This window comes from Amblyomma americanum, chromosome 2 (assembly GCF_052857255.1).
Source record: "Amblyomma americanum isolate KBUSLIRL-KWMA chromosome 2, ASM5285725v1, whole genome shotgun sequence".
Taxonomy (NCBI): Eukaryota; Metazoa; Arthropoda; class Arachnida; order Ixodida; family Ixodidae; genus Amblyomma; species Amblyomma americanum.
Genome location: NC_135498.1, coordinates 50,891,670 through 50,916,310, shown reverse-complemented (window position 1 = coordinate 50,916,310; position 24,641 = coordinate 50,891,670). Strand labels below are relative to the sequence as shown.

General features: G+C 44.5%; 1 protein-coding gene across 4 annotated transcripts; it reads left to right on the top strand.

Annotated features, from left to right (window-relative positions):
• The first annotated feature begins 843 nt into the window (after positions 1 to 843).
• LOC144121211 (uncharacterized) lies at positions 844 to 23,994 on the top strand. Of its 4 annotated transcripts, none has more exons than XM_077654295.1 (7): positions 844 to 1,065; positions 3,149 to 3,396; positions 7,011 to 7,280; positions 7,983 to 8,096; positions 10,631 to 10,882; positions 15,862 to 15,992; positions 19,479 to 23,994. In XM_077654295.1, exons 2-7 carry the CDS (start codon positions 3,253 to 3,255, stop codon positions 19,657 to 19,659), a joined length of 1,092 nt encoding a protein of 363 aa, XP_077510421.1. In that variant the 5' UTR covers positions 844 to 1,065; positions 3,149 to 3,252; the 3' UTR covers positions 19,660 to 23,994. The 4 variants fall into 4 exon arrangements, with proteins under 4 accessions (XP_077510421.1, XP_077510423.1, XP_077510424.1 ...); XM_077654297.1 differs by having other exon boundaries at positions 876 to 975; positions 19,479 to 23,099; XM_077654298.1 differs by lacking the exon at positions 844 to 1,065 and adding an exon at positions 1,087 to 1,274 and having other exon boundaries at positions 19,479 to 23,099.
• The last annotated feature ends 647 nt before the right edge of the window (positions 23,995 to 24,641 follow it).

Below are 24,641 nucleotides of genomic sequence, written 5' to 3'. Positions count from 1 at the left end.
GGCTTCATCTAGCCGGAGAAGCTGTGCGTGACCAGTATGTGGTCAGCGCTGCACTTATTCCGCTTAGTCCCCGGCATGAGGATGTCGCGTGTTCTCGCTTGAGGCAAGTGCGTGCGAGGGCCACGTGCACATCTGCGTGGGCATATACACGCTAGCACTACCCCTAATTATTATCCGGTAGTCTGTCGCTTCGTTGGCCGAGAAAACGCCGTTCGTGAAAGAACATGTGTACAACGAACTCGTGCGCCTTTTTGCGGGGCGTGCCTTGAGAAAACGATGGCGAGGGGTTAATGCGTATGCTCAAGGACCTTACCGGAAAAAAGCCCATCGTCACCAGATTGTTACAACGACGGCCATAGTGCCACTGTCAATGAGATGCTGGCCTTCGCAGAACGATTTGCCGTACTGTAGCCGTGGCGGCATTCGTTTCCGGGGCAAGCGGTTGCAGTGAGTAATGACAGAAATAACTGAACTTGGTCAGTTCGATTTATCATGTAGGTATCTCCGCGTCGTGCAAATGCGGCCTAACCGTTCAAATTTGCCGCGTTTGGCCACCTTTATGGGTGCTGCGGCGCGGCGGGCAAACGTTAGTTAGCGGAGGCCTCCACAACCTGTCGTGGTCAGCGTGAATGTGATGTAGCACACTGACGTGCTAAGGCTTATCACACGGCCATCCAACAGCGCGACCACATTTGCCCAATAATCGAAACCAACGGTCGAAAGCTAAACCGAGAGCGGCTAGACCTATAACGCCATAAGGCTACAATGTAGCAAAATGCTGTGGCCAGAGGGCAACGCTGCCCAAGCACGGAGATGCTTTCGGCCGCGGTGGTAGCGCCACCTGTCTCGGTGGGCACGAAGCAAGAGTGTTTGTAGGCGTTTGTGTCGTGCCGGTGTGTCGAGCAACCCGTGCCCGTAAAATTTTCACGTTGGCGAAAAAGGCGTGACTTTTGGCGTGGTCCGACTTGTGCGTGAGTGAGTGCGGCACCGTGAACCCAATGCATCGTGGCCTCGAATGTCCGTACAGAATATCCTGACCTGCGGCTTGCTCCGCTCGTGCTCGAGGTGACTCGTGAGCCATTCGATGTCCTAACTGCGTGTTGCTTGTTTTCCTCACCGGCCAAGTTTTCATGTCTGGTTTTATTTCGCGGATGGGCTCGTGTTTGTCGTTACCTGACGGCATCGCCGTTTTAATTGTGTTAGCTTACCACTGGGAAGAGCAACAGGGGTTGACTCAGGGACAGCTCAAGGATCAAACACCGATCGGCCTCGGGGTTCGTTTCTCAATCGCGCGGCTGCTTCCGCTGACAGGAAATGTGTGCAAAACGTCGATTAGCATATCTGCTAGTCATCGCTAGCAGGCTGATATTTTCGAGGTGCATGAATTGTGAGGGCTGCTTTCTTGGCTTTAAAACGGGTTAAAACGTCTTTTCTCAACTCGCTCGCACCTCTAGAGCTACCAGATTTCTCGAGTCGGGACCGTTCCTTTGGGGTCTATTTATACTTCACATCGCTGTCCGAGCGCGTCCTGGCTCCTCGGACCCGATTAGTGGGTGACAGATACTGAAAAAAGCGGCTAATTATAACCTGAACCGACGACAGTGTATCGCAAGCGAGGACGAAGTGTGGAAATCTTACAGGTTGTACTTAAGCATTCCGTAGTTGTTACTGTCAACTTTCTTTGTGTTGTCGCTATTTTCGAGAGCGCGTATTATTGGCTCGAGAATCGCCCCTGGCATACCGCGCGAGGAATTTGGGAGGCCTCCAACATTCGTGGAATAAGGCGGCGAAGACTGACGGTTTCCGATCGAGGCCCGAGCCGGGCGCGAAGGCGCTCTTGCGCCCTAGCGCGAAAGGGAGCGCGCAGCTGCGTGTTGCGGGGGAGCGGCTCTTTCAAGTGTGTCGGTTGCGTCCTGTGGGCTCAGCAGGTGTTCCGGTCGTATCGGTCGCGCTGAATACGCACAGCCTCTATCGTTTTTCTCGAGATTCGCCAGGTGCTTCCCGAAACTAACGCCAGAGGGGAGAGCTGGGACTTCGGCGTATGAAGTAAGGTGCACTTCGTCTTCGTCGATTTTATTTTCTCCATTCATTGTGAGTGAGCATTAGTTTATTGTTCCTCTGAGCTGGCACATGCTTTTCAAAGAACGTTTGAGCAGTATCGTTTCTTTCCGTTTTCGCGTTCCTTTAGGCGAAATTTTCGTTGGATATGGTTTCACTTTACACGTCAGATATGGTTACAGATGTGCATATCCACTGAAAGCAAGCGTCTCGCTTAGCAAATGCTTCTGTTTATAGTGACCTGGATTTCATAGGTACACATCGTGTTTTTGAGTAAAGGTCGGTCCAACTAACACAATAGACTTGGCTTTGTGATATGGTCTCGATGCTCTGGTTTTGTTCTTTCCTTGTGTCAGGCATCAACAGTTCCGTCTTTCTAGTCCTAAATCTGTATGTTTAGATTTTCCCACAGTTGCATTTGGTCACAGGGCTTAAACCCAGAGGCTTTTGGCCTGTGGCCAGTCAGTGCTGCCTGCAGAAGCAGACCATTTTGTCTCATATTCTTCACAGTTCAGCCACTGAATATACACAGAGAACAAACTGAAGGGCAAGTGGAAGGACAGCATGCCTGTTCGAACTTGCTGGTTTCGTTTGTTAGGATGATCCGCAGCTCATTTTCATGAGTGCTGGGTGCTGCCTTTCTTCACGTGATGACATGAATTGGTCTAATTCTGTAAGGTCACAAGAACACAAACCATCATAATTAACACTGCCCGCGTCTCCTTATGAGTGCAGTGACCTTCCAGTGATAACGCTCGTCAAGGCACACTTGAGAAAATAGGCACAGGAGCGAAATGGAGAAAAAAAACTGCAAAGATAGAAAGCACTCGGAGGTGGCTTGTAGCGATGATACAGTAAGGCACAGCAAAGTCATGACCCCCGCTGGCTTAACACCAATTATGCTGGTCCAGATATGCTTCTCTGCACTCATGTGCCAGCATTTATCGTTTCATAGGTTCATGTCCTTGTAGCTGCTTGGAACCACTGGTAGCTTTTAGACCTCACTTTGTCATTCAAGGTTAGCTTGTCCATGATCTCACACCTCGCTGTTGTCCTCAGGACTAACGTTGGCCGCGTTCTGATCGTGCAGGATGTTCGTCTGAGGGACGCGGCAGTGCATCGTCAGACGCTGTGTTGTACCCCTCTGGAGAAGAGCGCTGGCGTCAGGCGGCAAGCGCCTGCGGATGCAGCCTCATGCGGGCCAAGAGCTTCCTCCTGTTGCTGGCATGCATCGTGGTGACCAGCACCCTCGTTTGTCTCTACGGGGACCCAAAGCCCGCCCTGGACGGGCTCGTCTCAGAGACGCATCGGCAGCTCAACAACCTCAAGAACCTGAAGGTGGGGTGCATGAAACCATTTCTCTGTCCTTTGAGCACCAGCTGCATTGCTGTGGTGGCTATGGCAAGAATATACCAAGCACAAGCTTGTGCTATTCTGGGTGAGGGGTAACTAAAAGCACGCCTTGTATAAAGATGTCTGTGGTCTATATTAATTTGAAGCTTTAGAGTTCGGAATCTCCCATATAGCTGATGTTACCTTTGTAATCAAGAAACCTTTCATTTTGTTGTTGTGCTTCAAGACCTCTAGAACCTCTCTTTGATGATTGGAAACTTGTTTGAATAACCCAATGTGGTAGAGCGGTTGCATAGTATTCAAAGCTCTTGTACTCTTGTGCTGTCATAATACAGACGTGAATAACAGTATTTTCGAGTGACTGGTAGCATTTGTAGCGTACCCTTTTTAGTGCACTTAGGTGATGTTTGCCATGCCTTTTGCTACGCATTGAACAGCTTCAGGCATAGATGCAATTGGCAGTTTAAAAACAAGCTGCAGAAGTAAAAAATGCCATTATTTTCTCTTTGTGCGAGTTCGTCGAATTATTCGAAGCCTTTTGATAGTCACCACTGAAGGGTACATGTGCGTGTGCTAAGGCTAGCACACAGAGCACAGCAGCTAGCCTTTTTGGTGAAGTAGAGTTCCTGAAAGGCAGCTAATGTTCCACCGGATACAGAGTAATTTACTGCCACAGAGAAGGCCTCGTAATTATGCAGCTATTGTTTACTCCCAAACTTTTACTTCTACAACTGCTTCTCATTGACTTGAGTAATGTTCCAGTTAAAGAAGAATCAGGCCTATTGCAGAAGAAAATGCAGCTTTGACTGTCAAGTGCTGCCAAGGCATTTCTTGTCACTCGAGAGCACTATGTCTGCATGGCAGTGTCTATGTGGCAGTGTCATGGTGACCCTTATTGGGTGTTGCCGAAGTCTGTGCTTCAAAGCTCTAAATATATTGAAGGCCCCTTGAGCATAAGTGAGAGGGATTGAAAAGCTGACAGGAGCACTGTTCTCAAGTTTTACAAGTAGAGAGGATAGTCCATGGAGCTAGTTGTGACGATAAATTGTTCTTTTTTTTTCTTTTTTTGTCCTTTAATACATGTTTTCTGGTTTAACACTTGACCTTATTGGACATTTGTCCATTAAATTGAGATTCCTCATTAGGTGCACTTCAATTTTTGGCAGGATCACATTTCCAAAACTGCAGCAAAAGCAACCAGTTCATTAACATTCTTATCTCGAAAGTTTTGCATGTCCTCCAGCCTCTAAGAAACTACTGTACATTACATGCGTGAGTCCAGTACTTGAGCGTGTGTACCTGACGTGGGACCCTTATCAGAAAAAAATTGAAAGAAAGCTTAAAGCATATACTGAACCGAGCAGTGCAATTTATCACAGAGAACTATCACAGATATAGCGGAGAGTCACTGCAATGAAAAGGAGCTTAGCTGTTCTGATATTATCTGAATGTAGGTGTTGCCTGAGTCTAAATATATTTTTAAGCATTTTTTGATAGCAATAGCACTGGCATTGAGAAGTATATTTCCTCTTGGATATAATCATATAACGGTGCTAAAGTACGCTAAAAATGAGGGCATTAAGTGTGAGCACTTACCTATTGAAATATTTTTTTTCCTAGTACAATTATTGATTGGAATGCACTGCCTGAGAACAGTATGTCTGAAGCATCAAACGCAGCATTTTACAAATTGCTTGATGTGTGATATACTTGTGTGTACGCCTGTGAGCTTGTGTATTCTGTTTGTTCTGTTTCTCCACATATTTTATATTCCCCCCACTGTAATGCTGTGAGGAGCTATTAGCTGTATCTAGTTTTATGATCCAATGAAGTAAAATATGGCTCCTCATTAATGAGCAGGAGCTATAGGGTCTGTTAGGGTGCCTTCATGAATTTCAAGCATCCATGGAACAGCATTTGAGTACTTTATGTCATTACAAGGAGTTGAATGCATGGTGCAGGGATTGATTGCAAAAAAGCCTGTTTAATAATGGAGAACTTGGTGCACACTGTAAGAAACCTGGTGTTATCTTACTTGATCTAGGGCACCCGAAGTTCTTGTAGTGTTCCTGCAGTTAATTGCTTTTTGAAACTGTATCTCTTATCATTTAACAGAGCAGTAACAGGAATTTTGAGTTAGTGTTCTGTACTTCATTGAGCTTATATATATAAATTCTCTAATCCTAGCATGACAGATAATTTTCTGGAGCACATCACAAGTAATATTTATTTCAGTTTTCATTGTGCAGGTGTATTCCGATGCATTTGGGCACATGTGTAGCACACAGGTGGTGATGTTTGCTCCGTTGTAAGTGCTTTGTCTGCACATTCACATATCAGAGTTTTCCTGTAAAGATGTATGCTGAGTGTTGTTTGCAAGCTAATGAGATAGAAAAGTTGCTAAGTGTCATTGCATGAGTTTTCTGTTGCTAGCTAAAGCAAAAGCGCGGGAACAGGTAATTTTCCTGCTGTTGTCATACACTTGCAAAACCATGGCAGCGCAATTCCTACAAGGTACTCACCCTATGTTTCTAAAACAATTACTTCCCTGGACTAGAAGGGCCCTTGTAAATATGAAGTGCTCTTTGTTAAGAAAAATTGCTGAGCACACGTGACTTATGAGCACATTTCAAATGCGAAAAGCTTTGTGCATGACTGCCTGCGTAATGAGAGGTCTAAGTATGACACGCGTATGTGCATGGTGATATGGTGCTCTGTTATCCACAGAAAATGGGGTTGAGTTGATATGTTAGCGTCATCTGAATTACATTCCATTCTGATCCATTTGCACTTTATTACCTCATGCCCTTGCTATTACTGGAATCTGTTATTCAGAAGGCAAATGATAAGAATTGAACAGAATCAAACCAAAACAGTTTTATCACAGTGACACGACACTCATTACATGTCTTCTATCCACTGCTCACAAAGAAACTGAGAGCACATGGTGCAGTTAACTCCTTCAATAAAACAATGCGCAGAGAAGGCGACCTCATTGATCTCTCTTTCCACCTGCACGCACAATATGATGTCTGTATACATATTTAAAGCAGAGGGTGGTTCACTGTGTCTTGCCTACATGTAGTGCTAAGTGCAGAAAACTGTGCTTCTAGTTGTCATCCACCCGTTATACAGGGTCTTCATCATTGGAGTCACTGGGGGGGATTTTATATTCTCTACTAAGTGCACGCCGACCATCTCCCACTCTGCTTTCACACGAGCTGCTTCCGAACTCCAGACTGTGATTCTTCATTTTCTCTTGTTTATTCATTTACATCCTCGAGGAGTGAAGGTCCGACTCACATGAAGTTGCCGTCATCAACACACAAGCACGAGTTTATCATGAAAGTTAAACAAACCCAGTTCTTCCGAGGCTGCCCACGGAAGGAGTCCTTTGTAATGCTGCCATACCGGATGACTTGAGGTGACCCCTCTAAGTCGGGGAAACCGCCAGTACTTTGTGGAAGGTATCTATGTGCACATTGAAATTGAATTTCGCAGGAATCTTTGAAAGCCTGTGGCAGTGTTTCATCAGTGATGCCACAGTCTCAGGGCAACAGCATCAACTGTGCTCACTGGTCTGCTGTGTGCATACCCAGGTTGTTCCCGAACAGCGTGACCCTCAGGAGCTGGAGCGGTACCTGCTGCACCTGGGCCTGTCGCCCGCCACGTCTGCAGCGGGTCCCTCCCCATCGGCTCTCCTGGCGGTGGCGAACGAGAGCGGCCCCCTGCCACCCGTGGTGGGCACAGCCATGGGCGTCGACCAGCTGGGGCGCCTGCAAGGCTTCCTGGAGGCCTGCCAGGCACACTTCCCCGACCATATGGTGGTCGTCTACGCGCTGGACTTTGGCCCTTCCGAGCTGCTCGCAGTCAGTATCTTCTTTCCAACACCTTCAGACTCTGCAAAATGGTGTTTTAGCGGATAACAATAGGCAGCGAAGCAGTGTGGGTTTTGATTCATCCTGGATTTGCCTCTTTAGGTGGTAAGCAAGGTGCAGCAAGTAGTGCTTAAAGAAAACATGATGCAGTGACCGGGGTCTGTTTCGTAACTGCAGCAAATGTTGGAAGCAAATATCCTACATTTACAGTGTAAAAGAAGATGGCACTGAGTAATTTGTAGCAGTTTCAATCATTCAGCCAGGTTTTATCCTCGCGCAAGTTTTTCTTGTGAAAAATTGTACTGTTGTCCTCTTCACAAGTTTCCAGCTCAGAGAAGTTGCTCCTGGACAGCAAACGTAGCCCTAGTAGCACCACTGGCACTTGGGAGCTTTAAAGTGGTCAGGAGGAAAGCTGTCCTCACCCTTCAGAGATTTGGAGAACTGTGGTTTTCCATACCAACCATGCTGCAGGGCCCATAAGCTAACTAAACCCGTGGCCTGCAACTCTTGAGAAGGTTATAGGAGTACATGCTGATTTGGTCACTAATTCACCTGCAAAGTCACTTCTGTTGATAATAGAATTGACTTGCATTCCTTATTGTTCATTTTAATTCTTGCACTCTACAACTGCCACTTCGCTTTTCGTTGTTCAAGCTGCTTATTGCATTCCACCCTGTTTTTTACCTTGTGCAGGCACAAAACTTGTGTAACTCTAGTAACTGCACCTTGCGCACACTCAACTTCGACTTCTACCCGCCACATGTGAGCAACCTCAAGATTTATGCCTACCGGCCTATTATAATTCAGGTGAGCCTCCTGTTCGGTGTTCCACCTCTTGCTTTTGTGTGAATCTCACCCCACCTGTTTACCGTAGGTATGACTATGGGAGTTTGTTCATTTGTCAGTATATGAGTACAGAACAGGGCCTGCTCTGCATTCTCTTCTAAAAAAGAAAAGAAAATGCACATATTTTCTTAATGGAATTAATGGAACGCAATTTTCTTCAGTGTATGAGTACAAATGCCTTGGCATATACATAGCCTGTTAAGTTGGCAATGTGACGTCGCCTGTGTAACTAGAAATGCATCTCGCGTTCTTGGTTTCTTAAGGCATATTATTAAACACTTTTCTTCAAAAATAAGAGAGATACTTTCAGTTCTGGACTATGCCTGCTCAGTGCAATACCCTTGGCATAAAGCATGTAGATAAACTGGAGAGGGTGTAAAGGTTGGGTGTTCAATATGTCTTCAATAGTTATAGCAGGAATGTTTCATGGACAAAAAAGTCTGGGATGGCAGTTGCTAGAAAAACACAAGTATTCTTTGATATTAAAATTTTGAGTGCACTAGCACATTAGTGGCCATTCCCCGCATTTAGCCGTTGTGTTTGTCTGTCCGTTTGTCTGAAGCCGGTTTTCTGGCAGCCTGCTCACTTGCCCGTGTGTGTATATATATATTGCACCAGATGTCCCAGTTAAATGTAACCAAGCTTTAAAAAGATGAAGTGTCCTAGCCCCAGTGAAACCAACTAAGGGTTGTTCAGAGTCGCGTGGCCTAGTCTGTAGTATTTTTTCGTTCTTCAACATTAATTAATTAGTTAAGTCTGTTACGTGACCAGCTGCTGGGTCACATCTCTGCCCCAATGTGCACGCAAAGGCTCATTGGGGAGAGCACTCCAGTAAAAATGGATTTTGTTCTCCGAGACGCGTCTTGGGACGTTTAAATGGCACCGTTGTCACGTGGACGCTTTTTTTTTTTTATTGTGCAAGCTAGGGTTTAAGGCCGGAAAAAAAACTACTTTGCGCTAACGGTATCTTGGTGCAAACGTTGCAGTCAACTGTTTTTCGAAGTGATCTACAATTTTCTCATTGACACTTTGTTCCCCAGAGTAATAATCAAAAATGCTTAACTAATTAGGAAGAACGAAAAAAATTGCAGACTAGGTCACGCGACTCTAAACAACCGTCAGTTGGTCTTGCGTGGCTAGGACATTCCGTGTTTTTTAAAAGCTTGGTTACATTTAGCTGGGACACCTGGTATATACGGTCGATCCCGGATATATCGAACTCGGAGGGGATCGCGAAATAGTTCAATATATCGATAATTCGAAATATAAAATATGCAAGTCAAAAGTTTCTCTGTAACTCCACACATCTCAAGGCAGTTTCCCGATGTCGTGACTAACGGGAACTTACTGATCTGTGCCTCAAAGGCGCGTAAAAAAACAAAAACACAGCGCGATGACCAGAGCACTTTATTTCTAAAGAAAAAAATCTGTGACCTTTGCTTGCTTTTTTTTCTGCACCATCAAGTTCATTAAGCTGTCCTCAAGCTTGTTGACAGTGTCCAAATGAGAAAGGCCAGCTTCTTCCATTGTGCCACAACAGTGGCGAATGACGCTGAAAGCTGATGCAGGTTCAGCTGCAGTGCATGGTGGTTGGTCCTCGTCAACCATGATGTCAGCCACAATCTCCGCATCAGCGCGATCTGCTACAGCTTGCTCGCCATCGTCAGCGCTGACGAAATCGCGTGCTGTAACGCCGCCTGGGATGGCGCCTGGGAATGCCGAGAGCTCGCGAAATTCGCTGTCCAGGCATCCGGTCATGGCCCACACAAACAACCGGTCATGGCCCACACGATATCTTCTACGCCGGCACAGATGGGTTGCCCTGCGCCAGGCTGAACGACGCGCGCGACCATTGTCTGCATGTGGGAGCATCGACTCTCGACGCTCGTCACATGCTCTTCACAATTTGTGCCGTGAAGCCTCCTCACATGTGACGCCACACTTGAAGAAGCTCCAGCGCTGCCGTTTTGGACACTGAAAGAAGCTGCAGAGAGCCTTAACAGTGTGCAGCAGTTCTGCTTCCGCCACTTCCAATAGCGTGCACAAATTAAAACATTTGATGGAACTGCAAGAAATCGAAGTTGTCGCGCAGTTTTCGTTTTAAAAGGAGAGAGAAGTTGCCCAGGTTACCACACAATAATTTCGATTTTACGCGAACGGTTTTCGTCAGTTTTGGGGGGCCATTCGATTATTCGACATTCGGATAATTTGGACATTTTTCCACTACTTTGAAGTCTGAATTAACGAGGTTTTACTGCACATTCAAGGGCATTAACCGATCACATTAGAGCAAATGAACGAGCATGTGAGACCGAACTTTTATTTACTTTGTCAGAACGGCCATAAGTGCAGTAATTATCAGTGTACCCTAACCATGCATGAAGTGGTCATCTCAAGAGATGCATGCCAGTTGCACAGAGGTGCACCACCAGGTCGCAAACAATGCACACTAGGAGCTGGCTTCTTAACCTTGTTTCTTGGATGCTGGCGAGCAGGAGTTAGTGCGGGAGTCTGGCGGTGTGCTCTGGGTGGAGCCAGACTACCAGTTGACAGGGGCACCGGACCCACGGCGTGTGGTGGGCCGGGCACTGCGCGAGGGTCTCGCAGCGCCCTGGGCTTCCCAGCCACAGCCCACATCGGCACTCACCCACCTGGGCATGTTCGAGTTCCTGCGGGCTCCCCGCGAGGCCTTCTTCTTCCAGCGCATGGTCGACCCTTCAGTCCTGCTCCTGTTCGACTCCCCTCAGGTCCGTATTCATGGCACTCTGCTCTTCTCGCTTGCAGTGCATTGGATGATTTTTCCACACCTTTTAATGCATTAGATTTAGGCTTGTGTGAATATTTGATGCCTGCTTGGTGTAGTTCCGGTTCGACGTTCAACGGGCTGGCATCGCGGCGAGCACACAGCTAAAAGCTAAAAACTGGATTAATTCAGTGGAAAAGAAGCAGACTGTAGAGCTGTATAGAAACTGGAAAAGGCAGATCAGGAAGGAATCTTTCTACGATAACTCAAGAGGCAGTGCCCTACTATTTGAAGCTAGATCAGGGTGTCTTAGAACGTGAAGCAACAAAAGGAAATTTAACCAAGAAGATGATACCTGTGCAATGTGAAGAAAATTGGTAGAAACAATTGAACGTCTTATACTAGACTCTGGGGTAGAAAGGAATTGGGGGAATGTTTTTGCCGGAGGTTTGAAGATGCTGTACCACAAAAGACTTCAAACTTGGTGCAGTTTCGGCCAAACTAAGCTTTCTGTGATCATTGATAAAGCAGCTGCTGAAAGATCTTCAAACCTCCCACAAAAGAACCCTCTCCTATGCCTGATCTCCACGGTCGGCCAATGAGATGGCGTTACCGGTGCAATCGCTGAGAGAGCGGCCTTTTTTGTTTCGTCGTCGCCACAGATGCGAATATCTTATTGATTCAGGCAAGCCAAGGGCCGTAAGAAATGTGGTATAAATTAATTCTCCCGGCCAAATGCCGTTTCTGTGCGAAATTTGAGCTTGAACAATTCACTGGTTTAGCTGTGAGCATTCTACGGCGCGTTTATAATTGCAGAACAGTCTGTATAAGGCATACAACACTGATGCACTCACCTGTTCTGTGTTCTTACCCTTTCTTTGTTCATGCTTACTACACATGAGCAGTGCCCCTAAGAGAGTTAATGATCAATTCTTAATAACTAAAGTTTTCTAAAACAATTTTGGCAGTGTGTATGTAATCTGTGCGTACCACAAGCCAGGAGCATTAGTTGAAGTTCATCATTACTGCCGGAAATGTGGAAGTTCAGGAACAGTGCCTAAATGAGGTGTTTGAAGTAAGCTTGTTTTGTCCAGGAACATTATATTAAGGCTATAATAACGTTTTGCATGTTATATGTTATTGTTCCACAAGCATTACCGAAGCATGGTTACAATGCTAATGAGGAGTTTTTCCTGACTTCCGTTATAGCTGGTGTGGTGTTTTACGTGTTACATATTTGCATGTTACACCTGCGCTTCTTTCTAATGCAAATTCCCTGTTCTGTATGAAACATTACGTGATGTTTTGAACATAAAAAAAAAAACATTATATGTCAAGTTGCAATGTGTTTCTACTAGGGGTGTGCGAATATTCGAATACGAATCGAATATGTTCCATATTCGGTTCATATTCGTATTCGAGGAATGATATTCGTGAATTTCCGAATGTTCGAAAATTCCCGAATACTCGGCAGGGATTGTATACCGCGCCGACTTTCGTAAATTTGATTGTGGCAAAAGCGGAATATCTGGGCAAATTATCTGAATATAGAGTTTAAAGTTCCAGGAAAGCAATATAAAGGCACTGCTCTCTTTCTTCTCCATCGTTTACCGCGTGGACCGATCGCATTCCGATGCCGCTAGGCTTGACCTTGTGCACAATTCCGCAAGTGGGCTTTCCCACATACCACACATGCTGCGAACTAGATGGGGGATGACCCGCTTCTAGCAGTTGCAACGCAAAAGCGCGTTTATTTTTTATCTTTGAGTAATATGTTGTCTAATTAATGGCCACACCCATGGCATTCGTTCTGTTACCTTAACTCTCTGAGCGTGACCACCGCCATCTCGTTTTGGTCAACTATGTTATGCGGGAAAGGCCTACTTGTGGAATTTCGCGTGAGGCTCCCGAAGGGGCAAGTCGAGGTGTCATCCTGCAAAAATCCCGCCTATTGCATGGTGGTGCACTGTAACCCTTGCACTTCTTAAGTGGGCGTAACGGCAGGCGTGACAACGTTCGGAGGGCCCCTGTCACTAGGTAAAAAAAATAACCTGGCCGCGTAGTTTTGTTTCCTGAGCTTCACCACTTGCCCGTGGCAAAGGCAACTGTCGGCCCGCGCATCCGCCAGTAGTCCAATCTCAGTACCGTGCCGCTTTCAGACGCTGACTGACGCATTGCAGGTCATTTATTTTTTTCCGTTTTAGAAGCAGTCTTGCCATTCCGACGTCAATGTGCGTTCCCACCTCGCTTATGTTCGCGATTTCTTCCAGCACTCCGAAACTCGGTGCTCGTCACGGGATTACAGGTGTTTGCACAATAGAGCCGCCTCGTAAGACTACCGCATTTTCGGTATTTTTTTTTTTTGTTTTTTCGGGGCCGCAGGGCATTTTATAAATCGACCTTCGAATAACCCGGGATTTTATTTCGGTTCTTTGAACTCCGAATTAATGAGGTTCTACTAGCCATCGTGTTATTTTTGTTTCCAGTCTTGTCATGTGGTGGATTTCATTTTGCCTGACCACATTACAGGTTGGATACTGTAATGCTGTTCAACTAAGTAGTATACATTTCTGAACACATCGTGTTTTTTTTTTTATACGGTGCTCAGGCTGTCTAGTTTCGTTTATTTTAGTTGCAAAGGCCATACACTATTTTGAAAAAATTATGAGCAACAATTTTTGCTTGTTTATATTTTCTGAAATCATTTTTTGTGCTGATCAGATATTCGATATTCGAAGCCATTTTTTCTTCATATTCATATTCGATTCGTATTCGAAAATTTCAATATTTGCACACCCCTAGTTGCTACTATTACTATTACTAACGTTATTTCATATTATCTGATATATGTTAGATAAATGTTCTGTGCTCAACAAATACATTATATGTTAAACTGTAACATTATGTCGACGTCATCTCACATCACATAATGTTATTTTAACATTCGTAACAAATATATAACGCTATTATAATGTTTTTTGTGCTACCTGGGTAATTTTGAATGGCCATATTTTAAAAAGGTGATACAGCTTCAATGAGTGCAGCAAAGCTTTAATGCACCCTTTCTTCTTTTTTTTATCATCTCGTGGGTCTTTTGTGCCAAACTATTCACTTCGAAATTATTGAAATTACTATTTGTTTCGACCCAAAAGATCACTATTCACGAAAGCCTAATTCCTAGGATTTAAGGTGAGCATGATCAGACTTTGCAATTCTACTCAACTTGAGGAAGGTGCCCAAAGTGTGAAGTTGTGTAAGAGCACACAGGCACTATTGGGATGCTGGAATGAAACTGCTGAGCATGATAAAGCTTTCATAAAGACATGCTCCTTATGCACGCTAGGACAACTGCATCCAATTTTTGTTCATAGTAAAAGCTGATTATTTGGCTCTTTGTGGCTGTGTTGATGTTTCGTTGATGATAAAAGATGCATTTATTACTGAGCAAATTTAATTTAAAAATGGAAAGAGGACTCAGTGATCACTATTTGGAAGTGAATGGCAGCGCAGCCTAGTCCTGGAGATCCACATACTAAACATTGCTTTAACGTCATGGCACTTTGCATGTGAGGACAGATGATTGCAGCAATACCTGTATTTCATTATTTCCTGGCCTTTTGTAGCTTAGTATTCAATGAAATCAGCCTCTTTGTCATTGAAATGCGGTAATCTATGGAAAGAAGAATATTTTCAGGAATGACACTCAGCTCCTGCGGTCTACCTATTCTTTTGTCACAGAACGTTTTCTATGCCAGCTGCCCTGTTGTGATGTGGTAGGAAATTGTGTGCTAAAGGCAGTTGGTAACTTTTATGCTCCTGAAAAAAACTGATGTGAGAAAAGGACAGGGTGTGCCTTATTACATGACCCATTGCAAGGCCACCCACAATTAACCATTGCCCCTGCAATGCTAGAAAGATGATTTGATTCACTGTGCTGTGACTCTGCAAGGTTTAGGATTAATCAATGCTGACAGGATTAATCGTTTGTATTAACCTTTTCTTTTGTTTTGTTTTGCATGGAGAAGTAGTCTCAAAGCTGTTTCAGCTTATTACAGAATATTAGGTTTAACGGAGCTTTCCCCCTATAGCTTTTTTTTGTTTAAGTGGAGCACTGCTATCTAACTATTAACTAAAGATACGAACACTTAGGACAAGGATGACTGCTATTTAATACGATGCAGTAGTCTTGCAAATGTTTTGAGCAGTCCGGAGGTGGCCACACTTAGACTGTTGCAGGGAAGGCAACAGTCCTTATGTACAACTTTCGCATAAAAGTCTGGATCAGAAGAGAATGCATGGCTGAAAGATCTACAGCGGGTTAGTTGGAACGTAAAATAAGTGAACTAGGATTCTTTGCCTAAAAATAAAGGTTTTGCATAAAAAGCCAATTTGCATTAAGGCAAAAATGAAAGAACAGTAGAGAAAAGGACGGTTATCTAGCAGCGGTCTAAATGTAGTGGGCTGGCCAGTTTAGTGTGGCAGCCATAGTACACAGGGTCATTATATGTTAGCAACATGGATGCTGTGGCACATGCATGGCTATAGGATGTGAAAGTCATGTCAAGATGTGCCAAAAAGACAAAAGCTGAAGAAGGGACCGAGATGACTCAAGAACTTACTCCCAACCGAAGTTTTAATCAGAAATTCTCTGGAAAGTAGACAACAGAAAAAAAAAAAAACTGGACAAACACACAGGTTACTTGTTGTCTAAGAAGACACCTTCTTTGCTTGACAACAGGTGAGTTTCTTACATATATCTCACCTGCCTTATTCATGAAATAAGATGCAGTGATTTCATGTACCAACTTAACACAATGCTTTAATAAGAGTACATTTGTCTTTTCAAATGTGAGGAGAACCAGAGAAGGAAAGCAGAATAACGAGAAGAGGTGAAATCGAGGGAGACAGATGTTAACTTCTGTATCAAGTTTGCCGCTGGCATTTTTCTCGAACATGGGTGTTGCATACCTTATTTTTTTGCAGGTACGAGGCCGCTTGATGCTGCCATGGGTGCGGTGTGCCCTGGTGGCGGACTGCATCACTCCGGTGGGAGCCCAGAGCACAGGCTGCCGCTTTGATAAGAAGCCCCTCTACCGGTATTCGGGCTGCCATAGGTGAGTGGTTGGGACGGCAGGGGAGCCATAGTTTGGGGTTTAAAAGTGTACTCCTGCTGCAACACAGTGTGCCTTTTCTTTTAGATCTAGCACACCAGTGGGAATTTTTGGGGCTATAGGCAGGCCGCCAGCATTTTTGCAGCATGCTTAACTCTTTAGATGCAAAGCTTTACATCGGCTTTGCTTGGAAGGTCATGGTGTGGCATGTGCAGCCAGTTGTGTTGCATATTCTCGGAGATGATAGCTCGGGAAAACTACTGCGACGCAATGCACCAAGTAAACAGAATATGAGGTGGTGTGCAAAACATATAAGAAACAACACTGCCAGGGGCATGTGGCACTGATGCAGCCATACTGTGTTGCATTCTGTTGCTTGAGTAAGCTTCTCATAGCACATGAAATAAATATCCATTAACCACTTGTGTTTTCAGCCTTCTTCTTTTTGTCATTCTGAGTAGACCAGAGCATGCCTTGCATGTCTAGCCAAGCATGCAGAGCGACTCAGTGCCAAGCCAGAACAGTTTTTTCATATGGTCACTTAAAGGGGCCCCAAAATACATAATCAGTGCATTGTTTTGCCTGTTGGTTGCATGTAATGAGTTATAGTGATGCTATTAGCATCGGTCGTACGCGCGTATACTCCGGTTTTTAATATTTTAATTAGCTCACAAAAACAAATTTTTCGCGATGACGGTGTCACCATACAGTGGCGGTTTTTAGCAGTGGATATGACATTATTGGGCAGGAGCTCGATGATTGGACAAAGACTGCAAATCGCGTTAATAAATAGAGATATGTTTTGTAAAGTTTTTGCGTTTTATATTACATAAACAAAACCAACTTGTTTTCCTGAGATCAAAGCACTGTAAAGCAAGTAAAAAAAAAAAGTACACCACCAGAGGCTCTGGCTACTTTCTGCATCGAAGGACTTTGCGCCTCCTTGTACACATCCTACGACCTAGCACACAACACTTATGGCTACTCTCCATGGATCTGAGAACGGCTTTGCGGAAGCGATCCAATCGAGCCATTGCAGTCTACAAGCATTTGTTTTGGTCCCAAGAAAGAATACAAAGAAAAAAGTCATTCGTTTCACATTTAGCAGTTCGCATCTTCAGCTTGTGGAGGATCACCGGACGGCGGTGCCAGATGGCACCATATTCCCGTCAACAGCATTCGCACCTTGCTCGCCATGGCCAGTCAGCTTGTTCCTAGTGACGAACCATGGTTGGTTGTAAGCTGTGGTGGTACGTGCTATGCTAAATGTATCTAGTATCTTGTGCAGGCCGTCACTCCGTAGCAGTGTCTCGTGCTAGAGTTCAGATCCAGTTCGGATCCATAAGTCAGGGAACTGATCAGTGCTCCCTTCTGTGCCATTGCTGTGATGATGAAGCATCCTGGGTCAGCTTGGCATTCACATGGTTGTTGTAACCACGAAAATGATGCTACCAGCCTTGGCAACAACGAACTACAGCAATTAGGCAACCATGGTGTGCAAACTTCCGCGACACCCTCAGATAGGCTGTTTTGATTGGTCTCGCCCCATGTCGTCACTGGGAGAGTGAAATGGGAATGGAAAGCCGCGCGAAAATTGAGTTTAGGACAGCATTTTGTTTGCTTGTATTTTTAAATTTATTCATTGAATAACTCCCGTTCCTTTGCATCGATTCCTGTAATTCTTTTTGAGTCAGCATCTGTGTGACATAAAGAATCCATCTGAAGTATAACTGGCATCTGTTCAAGTAGTGTTTCGCAGCCCCTTTAAGGGGGGAGCCTGGTTTTTAAAAAAAAAATTTTAATAATGTAGTCACAGTTAAGAAATCTTCAGGGGACATATATTTGTGTGTGCCAATTCTAAATATGTGATTTAATTTCATGTAAAACAGTGCCTTGAGAAACGTGTAATTTTTATGCAAGTACTTTGTGAAGAGCTTTCAAGGAAATTTACTGGCGGAAACTTGCTGAAATGTATGTTATGGGTTCTCTTGACATAACGGAATGCAGTAAGGGTAAAATTGTCTTCCTGCCTATCATAGAACTTTAGTTATAGTGTTTTGAAGTTTTCGCTTCAGAAATACAAGAAAAGCTGTGTATATTCCTTTTTCTGAAGTGGAAGCTTCGGTACCCTATAACTCAAGTTCTATGATAGGCAGTTCTATAATAGGCAAAATACATGTTCCTTGAAGGTTTCATAATTGTGACTGCGTTAGTGAAATTCTGTTTTCAAGACCAAGCACCCCCCTTAATCATGTGCCCTGTCTGTTGCTTCTCTTTCATGTTTTAATGAAGGAAAAAAAGAAAGTGGGGGAGAACAGGTGGAGATGTGGCATCCTTTGCAAACAGGATAGCTGATGTCAAAAGCAATGCAGTGCATATGCTGGGTTACTCCATCTTTACATTGCATTTGGCACTGATAGAGGTAGTGCTGGCCGTGAGGGTGCACAAGCGACTGACATCTACGGAGCAGCCCTGTCGGCTGTTGCGGACACTTATCTTGTGAAGTGACACAAATGTCTGATCATTTTCCTCCAAGGTGAATATGATCAGGCAGTTCCTTAAGAAGTTATGTATAATGTACCATATATCTGCGCATGCAAGTAAATTTTTTTTTTGTTACCAACAATGACAGTCTGAAATTGGGGGTGGGGTCAATCTTATGCAAAGAGCTGACATACTTGCGGGGTTTAGGGTAGTTCCAGCCAAGCCATGGGCAGGCGTGCACCTCATGCTGATGCCTGTTCCTGGCAGTATGCATAGAGCCCACATTTAAAAAATCGTGTTGATTCGTATGCAAATAGGTTCTGTTAACAGAAATTTAAGCTGCACGTGATTTACCCGGCTTGCTCACACCTGTGGCCGCTTCCCCAAACGAGTGGCAGAGAGCGCAAGAGCAAACTTCCAATTAACTTCTCGCCTGTGTCGCACTGGAACCTGGAACTATAGGACCAGTTGCCAGATTAGCCGAGCCACACACAAGGAAGGTGCACCATTTTATCGCCCTTGACCTTCATTTGTTCCCGACTGCTGGCTTTGGAATTGTGTATCATTTCGCATCCGTTGCTCATAGCTGTGCATGCACTGTGGTGCAGGAAACTATATAACAAAGAGTGCAGTTTAGACATACATTTCCCCCCTTTGCATAGCCATGAGGCAGTGGGTGGTGTAGAACTATGTTTAGAATTAACAACCTTTTCTTTTTTTTACTAGTAAGGGCTGTGAGTTCGGGGGTCAACTTATAGTACTATTCGACAATATAAGGTAATGACTGGGATGCTCATCTCAGAGGCAGCTTGGCTGTTGGAGCTGCATTGCACCAGCGTGTGTTTTCGGTAGGAGCTTAAATGCAAAAGCTGCACTGAAATTTTCTGCATAATTTAACTTGGAGGCCTTTTGGATTGGTTTGGGGCTCCACCGCAAGCTGTAAGCGTAGCAAGTGATAGTACTCCAGTGAACATCCTCCAGTCACCTTTTTTCTCAACATTTCAGATATGACGTGTCTGCTTTGAACATTATCCTGGGCCTGCTCTACGAGAACAACCGGCAGCCGTACGTGTTTCAGGACGAGGACCACTTCTTCCGGCGGATTGTGGACGGCAGCAGCGACATGCCGCTGTCTGGCCAGCTACCCGAGGCAAACAGCACGGTCAACAAATTAGCTTCTCGATAATTACACGCACACATACACAGGTCCTGCAGTGGGGAAAGCCTTGTGCCCACCACACCTTGCTGCTTCCCGGCCACTGCGTCGAATTGTGCTGCATACTGGCTCTATGTGCTCCCTGCGCTTGTGGCCGTTACACCTGCTTTTAGCCGGCACTGAGTCTCCCCCTCTCGACCCCCACTTCTCGCTTGCCTTGTGGAGGCGCCAGGAAACGCTTGTGGCATAACGCAATCAGATCATAATTCTAGGGAAAAAAATGCACAGTGGTTCCTATAGATTGGAACCCATTGAGCAAAGTACATGTGCACAAGCTGTGTGATGGCGTGTTCTAGTTTTGGCAAACTACTCATTGTTGCGTGAAACATTTCTTTTTCTATTGGCTTTTTAGCATCGCCCAGTACTTGTCTGAAACTGGGTTGCCTCGTTGAATTCAGAGAAGGTTGAGACTGCCTGTTAGCTTACTACGCCTCTTTATAAAGTGAAGCTTGTAGCTGTTTGTGCAGCCCGAGTGTTCACACGGGGGTGACCCTAAGCAGATCGGGTGTCGTTTCCCACATTCAGATCAGTCGAACAAATTTTACTTTGTCAGAACTTGTGCTGATGCCTGAACAAGTCCAAATTTGGAGGCTCTGACCGGGTTAGCAGGAATGATTATGTGAACTTTTTCTGTATGGTCCCGAGACATTGGTAGGCGCACAAGCTAAGGCTGAAGGCTTTGTAGGCATATGTGGCACCATGCAAGGATACTGTTGCTGCTGCCCAAATTTTTGGCACTGTTTGCATTTTTTCATCTTTTAGCATCTTGAGAACAATATGCACAGCATGGACAATAGTCTCCAGCAGCAGTGTGAGCGCTTGTGTGACTCTTGTGAAACATTTTACGGCTTGTTTTTGTTTCTGTTGATGTTTTAACATGCAGCTGTTATTGTTACAAAAAAGTGGGAAAAACTGCTGTCTTTTTCTTTTTTTTTGTGCCAATGCCATAGTTGCTGGTAGTTATGGCCACTGCAACCTTCAAAATGTCATCAGATTGCATCAGTGCTTTTTGTATTTGTAATCTGAATTGAGAATCAAAAGAAGGGAATTGCTTTATAAATGGTTAGGGGTTAGTAGCATGAATCAGCAACGTTTAAAGAAAGTTATAATGGCTCTTGGATGCAGTCGATCTAGACACCTTGTTTGTACTGCATGAAAAGACGAAAAAAAAAAGGTTCTGGGCATAGCATCCTGTAAGGCCTGTTTATTCACGGCTGCATTGCTGTACAGACAGATTGGCGTTACCTCAGCAGGTAAAGTTAACGTTTTATCTTTAACCAAATGGTTTGGTTGATGCTTGTTTGCGCTCATGTTGTAGCATTCACATCGAGGTAAGCAACAATGATTTTGCATGATCTGTGGTGTAGCAAGCCTGGACTATGCACTTTAGTGATTGTCTGCATGTGCTTCTTTTGTGTCACTGCAGTTTGTCTGTGAGCTTTGGTTCTAAGAGGCGGCCGATTTCCAACTAGATTGCTGGAGTTGTCTTCAGACCTCATTTTGTGACAGATGTGCCCGCATTTCATTGAGAACCTTTGCAGTCTGTTCATCAAAGTGTTGTCAGCAAGTAGCCAAAGCTCTCTTGACTACATCAGTAGCAGAAAGCCATGTGCGGGCTGGCTTTATATGAGGAGGGGAGCTCTCTGTAAAGCTTTAGTCATTGGTGTCAGCAGTCTAGTTCTACCTGCACGTTTAGTAGTTATTGTTTGTCTTGTGTTTTAGAGCCATAAGAGTCCAGAGTTTAGTGACCTGCTGGGGTTCAGTGCCAGGCTAGTCAAAGCATCCTTGAATGCACCCCTGCCCTTGCCCACTCCTCCTCCCAATCCACCTTGGCTGCCCGCCACCCTTTGGTGTCTTTTTCTTTTCCGTGTTGTCTGTCCCATTACTTACTCCAGTTTTGTTGTGTTGATTTCCTAGTTCGTCTTGTTGTTTCCTGTGGCGCCATTTTCCTTGCCGTTCAAGACGTGTACTAGCATTCACTCCTGCTGCTTCAAGGTTGATCGCAAATGCATCTTTTGTACCGTCGCTTGAACAAACAGATCACATTTAGTTCCATTTACACGGATCATAGCTGTAGGTTATGTTGTGTTCATTTAGCGATATTATTTTTGTCTGTTTTCTTTTTCTTCTTTTTTTGTCAGGTTGTGTGCGTGTAACAGCAATACCCTAGTGGCAGCCGTGTGCTGCTTCCAAAGCGAGTTTGTTCAGTGGTACTATGTGTACAGTGACATTTCTTCTGTCATGAAAGTGTGAATTGTTTAAACCTTGCTTTCCAGTTCAGTTGCATGAATTGGCCTTGACTACAAGTGAAAGCAGCAACTGCTTGCCTCCTGATGGGCACTGCCTCAAAGCCAGTAATATGCATCACACAGGTCATAAGTCAACCCTAACTATGGCACATGAAAGCATTTACCTATTTTGCCCTAGCGAAACTGAAGCAGTATTGTTGGTGTTAGTACAGTATTACATGAATGGAGTTGCTACTACCTCTTGATTAACTTAACCATTTGGTGTCGGGTTTTTTCTGGAAGTGACACACCCACAAGGACGGAGCAGTTTTAGTGGCCCGGCGAAATTAAAAATGGCAGCTTGCGAAAGACAGATGGAAGAGTGATGCGATGATCTTGGCTCACCACTACCGTGGAGGGGTAGCAGGACACACCCTGTAATCTTGACGCTCCATAGCGGACTTGGTGAGAGAGTGGTAAAAAAAACTTTTGACGCCACCAAGTTACACAACAGATGGCAGAACCAGTGCCACACATATTTGAACATGAAATTGGCAGCGTAGGAGTGCTCGCACACAGAGAAGCCTCCACTTCTTTCGCAAGTTGAGTGCACAGCACTCACTTTGTGCCCCCCTCCCTTGGGGAGGGGTTGGCGTGTTTGTTCCATGATCATTGACCTTCAACTGAGAAACCCAGCAGGAAGATGGTGGCACCACCCCAAGCATGCTGGCTGTGCATTCCGGTGCACGTTCTTAAATGCAGAATGGAAAACGTACGGGGACATAAATGACACTCAAAGGTTGAATGCTGAATAGTTTGCGCAGTGTGTTTTCAAGAATCTGGAAATTTCCTATTTGGAGGAGACTTTTACTCCAGGGTCTTGGGGAATCCCCCTACATGGAGCATATTTTTACTCTCATGCATTTTTAGAAACCCTCCGACATGGAGTAGATTTTAAATCATTTGTGTTTAAGCGGATCATGCGAGATGGAGTTGATTTCAGTTTAATGTGTTTTGGAGAATCCCTTAAAATGCATGCAGCTGTATGGCTGCAATCGGGTGCATGCTAATGAGTGGTTACTTCTTTTACCAGATATTTTTTTTATTACTCTTATCATAGACAGGTGAACCATATTAAGTGAACAGCATCAGAGAACACCCCAACTAGCATACGTACTTTATTCACCTCATTCTAACATGCACTTTTTCCCACGAAAATCGAGCCAACAGAACGTGTGTTACAATCTGAGCAAAACCTAAACCACGCTACAAACGGCTCCAGAGTCATTACGACCAAAGTACACCGATTAACCCTTTCTACGCTGGCACTTGCTGCAGTTGGTATCTATGAGACGATGAGCCAAACTACGTAACTATATTGCTGTGTAAAGTCAACTGTCTTTTGTTTTTTTTACAAGAATGATCACCCAAAATTGTGAGGCAGAATTAAGGGTTGTACATGCCACATGCCGGTGCCTGCTCCTGCCAGAATGCATGGAGCTCTGTGTGTAAAAAAAAAGAAAAGAAAATTGTGTAGTATTCATATCCAAATCAGTTCCGGTAATGAAAATTCAAGCTATGCATTATTTCTCTGACCCATGCTGGTCGCGGTAGGAAGCGAGAGAAAACTTACGGTTGATGACTTTACTTTCAACAACCTCCGAAGCATGCATTGCGCCTGAACCTGAAACTACAGGGCCGTTTACAGTTCGGTTTCCCACTTGACAGGCTGGTCTACCAGGCTGCGCACGAGTTTGGAAGACTTGGGAAGTGTGCTGTGTTATCTCCATTGATTTTCATTTGCCTCCAACTGCTGGCGTTGCTATTGCGTTGTTACACGTCTGCTGCTTTGAAGTTTGCTCGCCGTGATTACAGCGCTGAAGCATAAAGTGATAAATCCTGCTTTCTTCATTTTCACAACCATGAAAATGGAGTGCGCACATAAGAAACAGGTATTGTATGATCTCGTGTTAGACCCGCATTCTTGTTTGCGTCACATCCCCTGTTTTGGACTAAATAATTCGTGAAAAAAATAAGGTTATATATATATATATATATATATATATATATATATATATATATATATATATATATATAGTTTTTAATCCGTGTATGGGCCCTAGAGATAAAAAAAAGTGCAGCCCTTGCACAAGTCTACAACCAGAGTAATCTCTGAGCAGGTGGTTTTTTTTGCCATTCTCTCGGCAGCGAACAAAGCCAGCCAAAGTTTAAATGTGTGGAGCGTAAGGAGCTGCTCTGAACAGCTTGTGGTTGATGGCTGTTGCTTTTTGGCTATCTGATACCTTGATGCACGCAACCTTGGGCAACCACAGCCACTGTCAACGTGTGCTTATGGCCATAGTCCCGAATAGGATGCCCGTGCATGTTTGCTCAAGATATTGGTGCTTTGAGAAATGTGCTCTTTGGGGCCCTTTTTTTTTTTGCACTGCTAAGCATTTCATAGTTCAGAGGTTTAGTAATTTTCATTATTAAATTGGTCAGCGAAAACGAAATGCTGCGGCATTCTTGAGGCTGGCACCAACAGTACTCTTCAGTTTCAAACTTTCAAATTGTACAGTATTTTTTTATTTTTTTTTTATCTGTGGTTCAAGTTATGTTAAATACCCATTATGTCTGTCATGCAGGCACTCTTGTGTAGAGATTTAAGTGCCGTTTTTTACATAAGCAACTGTAGGCCTTTAACATAGGCTGCTTCCACAGGAA

Excerpts from the sequence above, each read along its gene's own strand:
- LOC144121211 (XM_077654295.1), top strand. The coding sequence starts at position 3,253 with ATGCGGGCCAAGAGCTTCCTCCTGTTGCTGGCATGCATCGTGGTGACC. Across the intron at positions 7,281-7,982 it reads GCCCTTCCGAGCTGCTCGCA|GCACAAAACTTGTGTAACTC; the intron begins GTCAGTATCTTC and ends TACCTTGTGCAG. Across the intron at positions 15,993-19,478 it reads CGGTATTCGGGCTGCCATAG|ATATGACGTGTCTGCTTTGA; the intron begins GTGAGTGGTTGG and ends TCAACATTTCAG.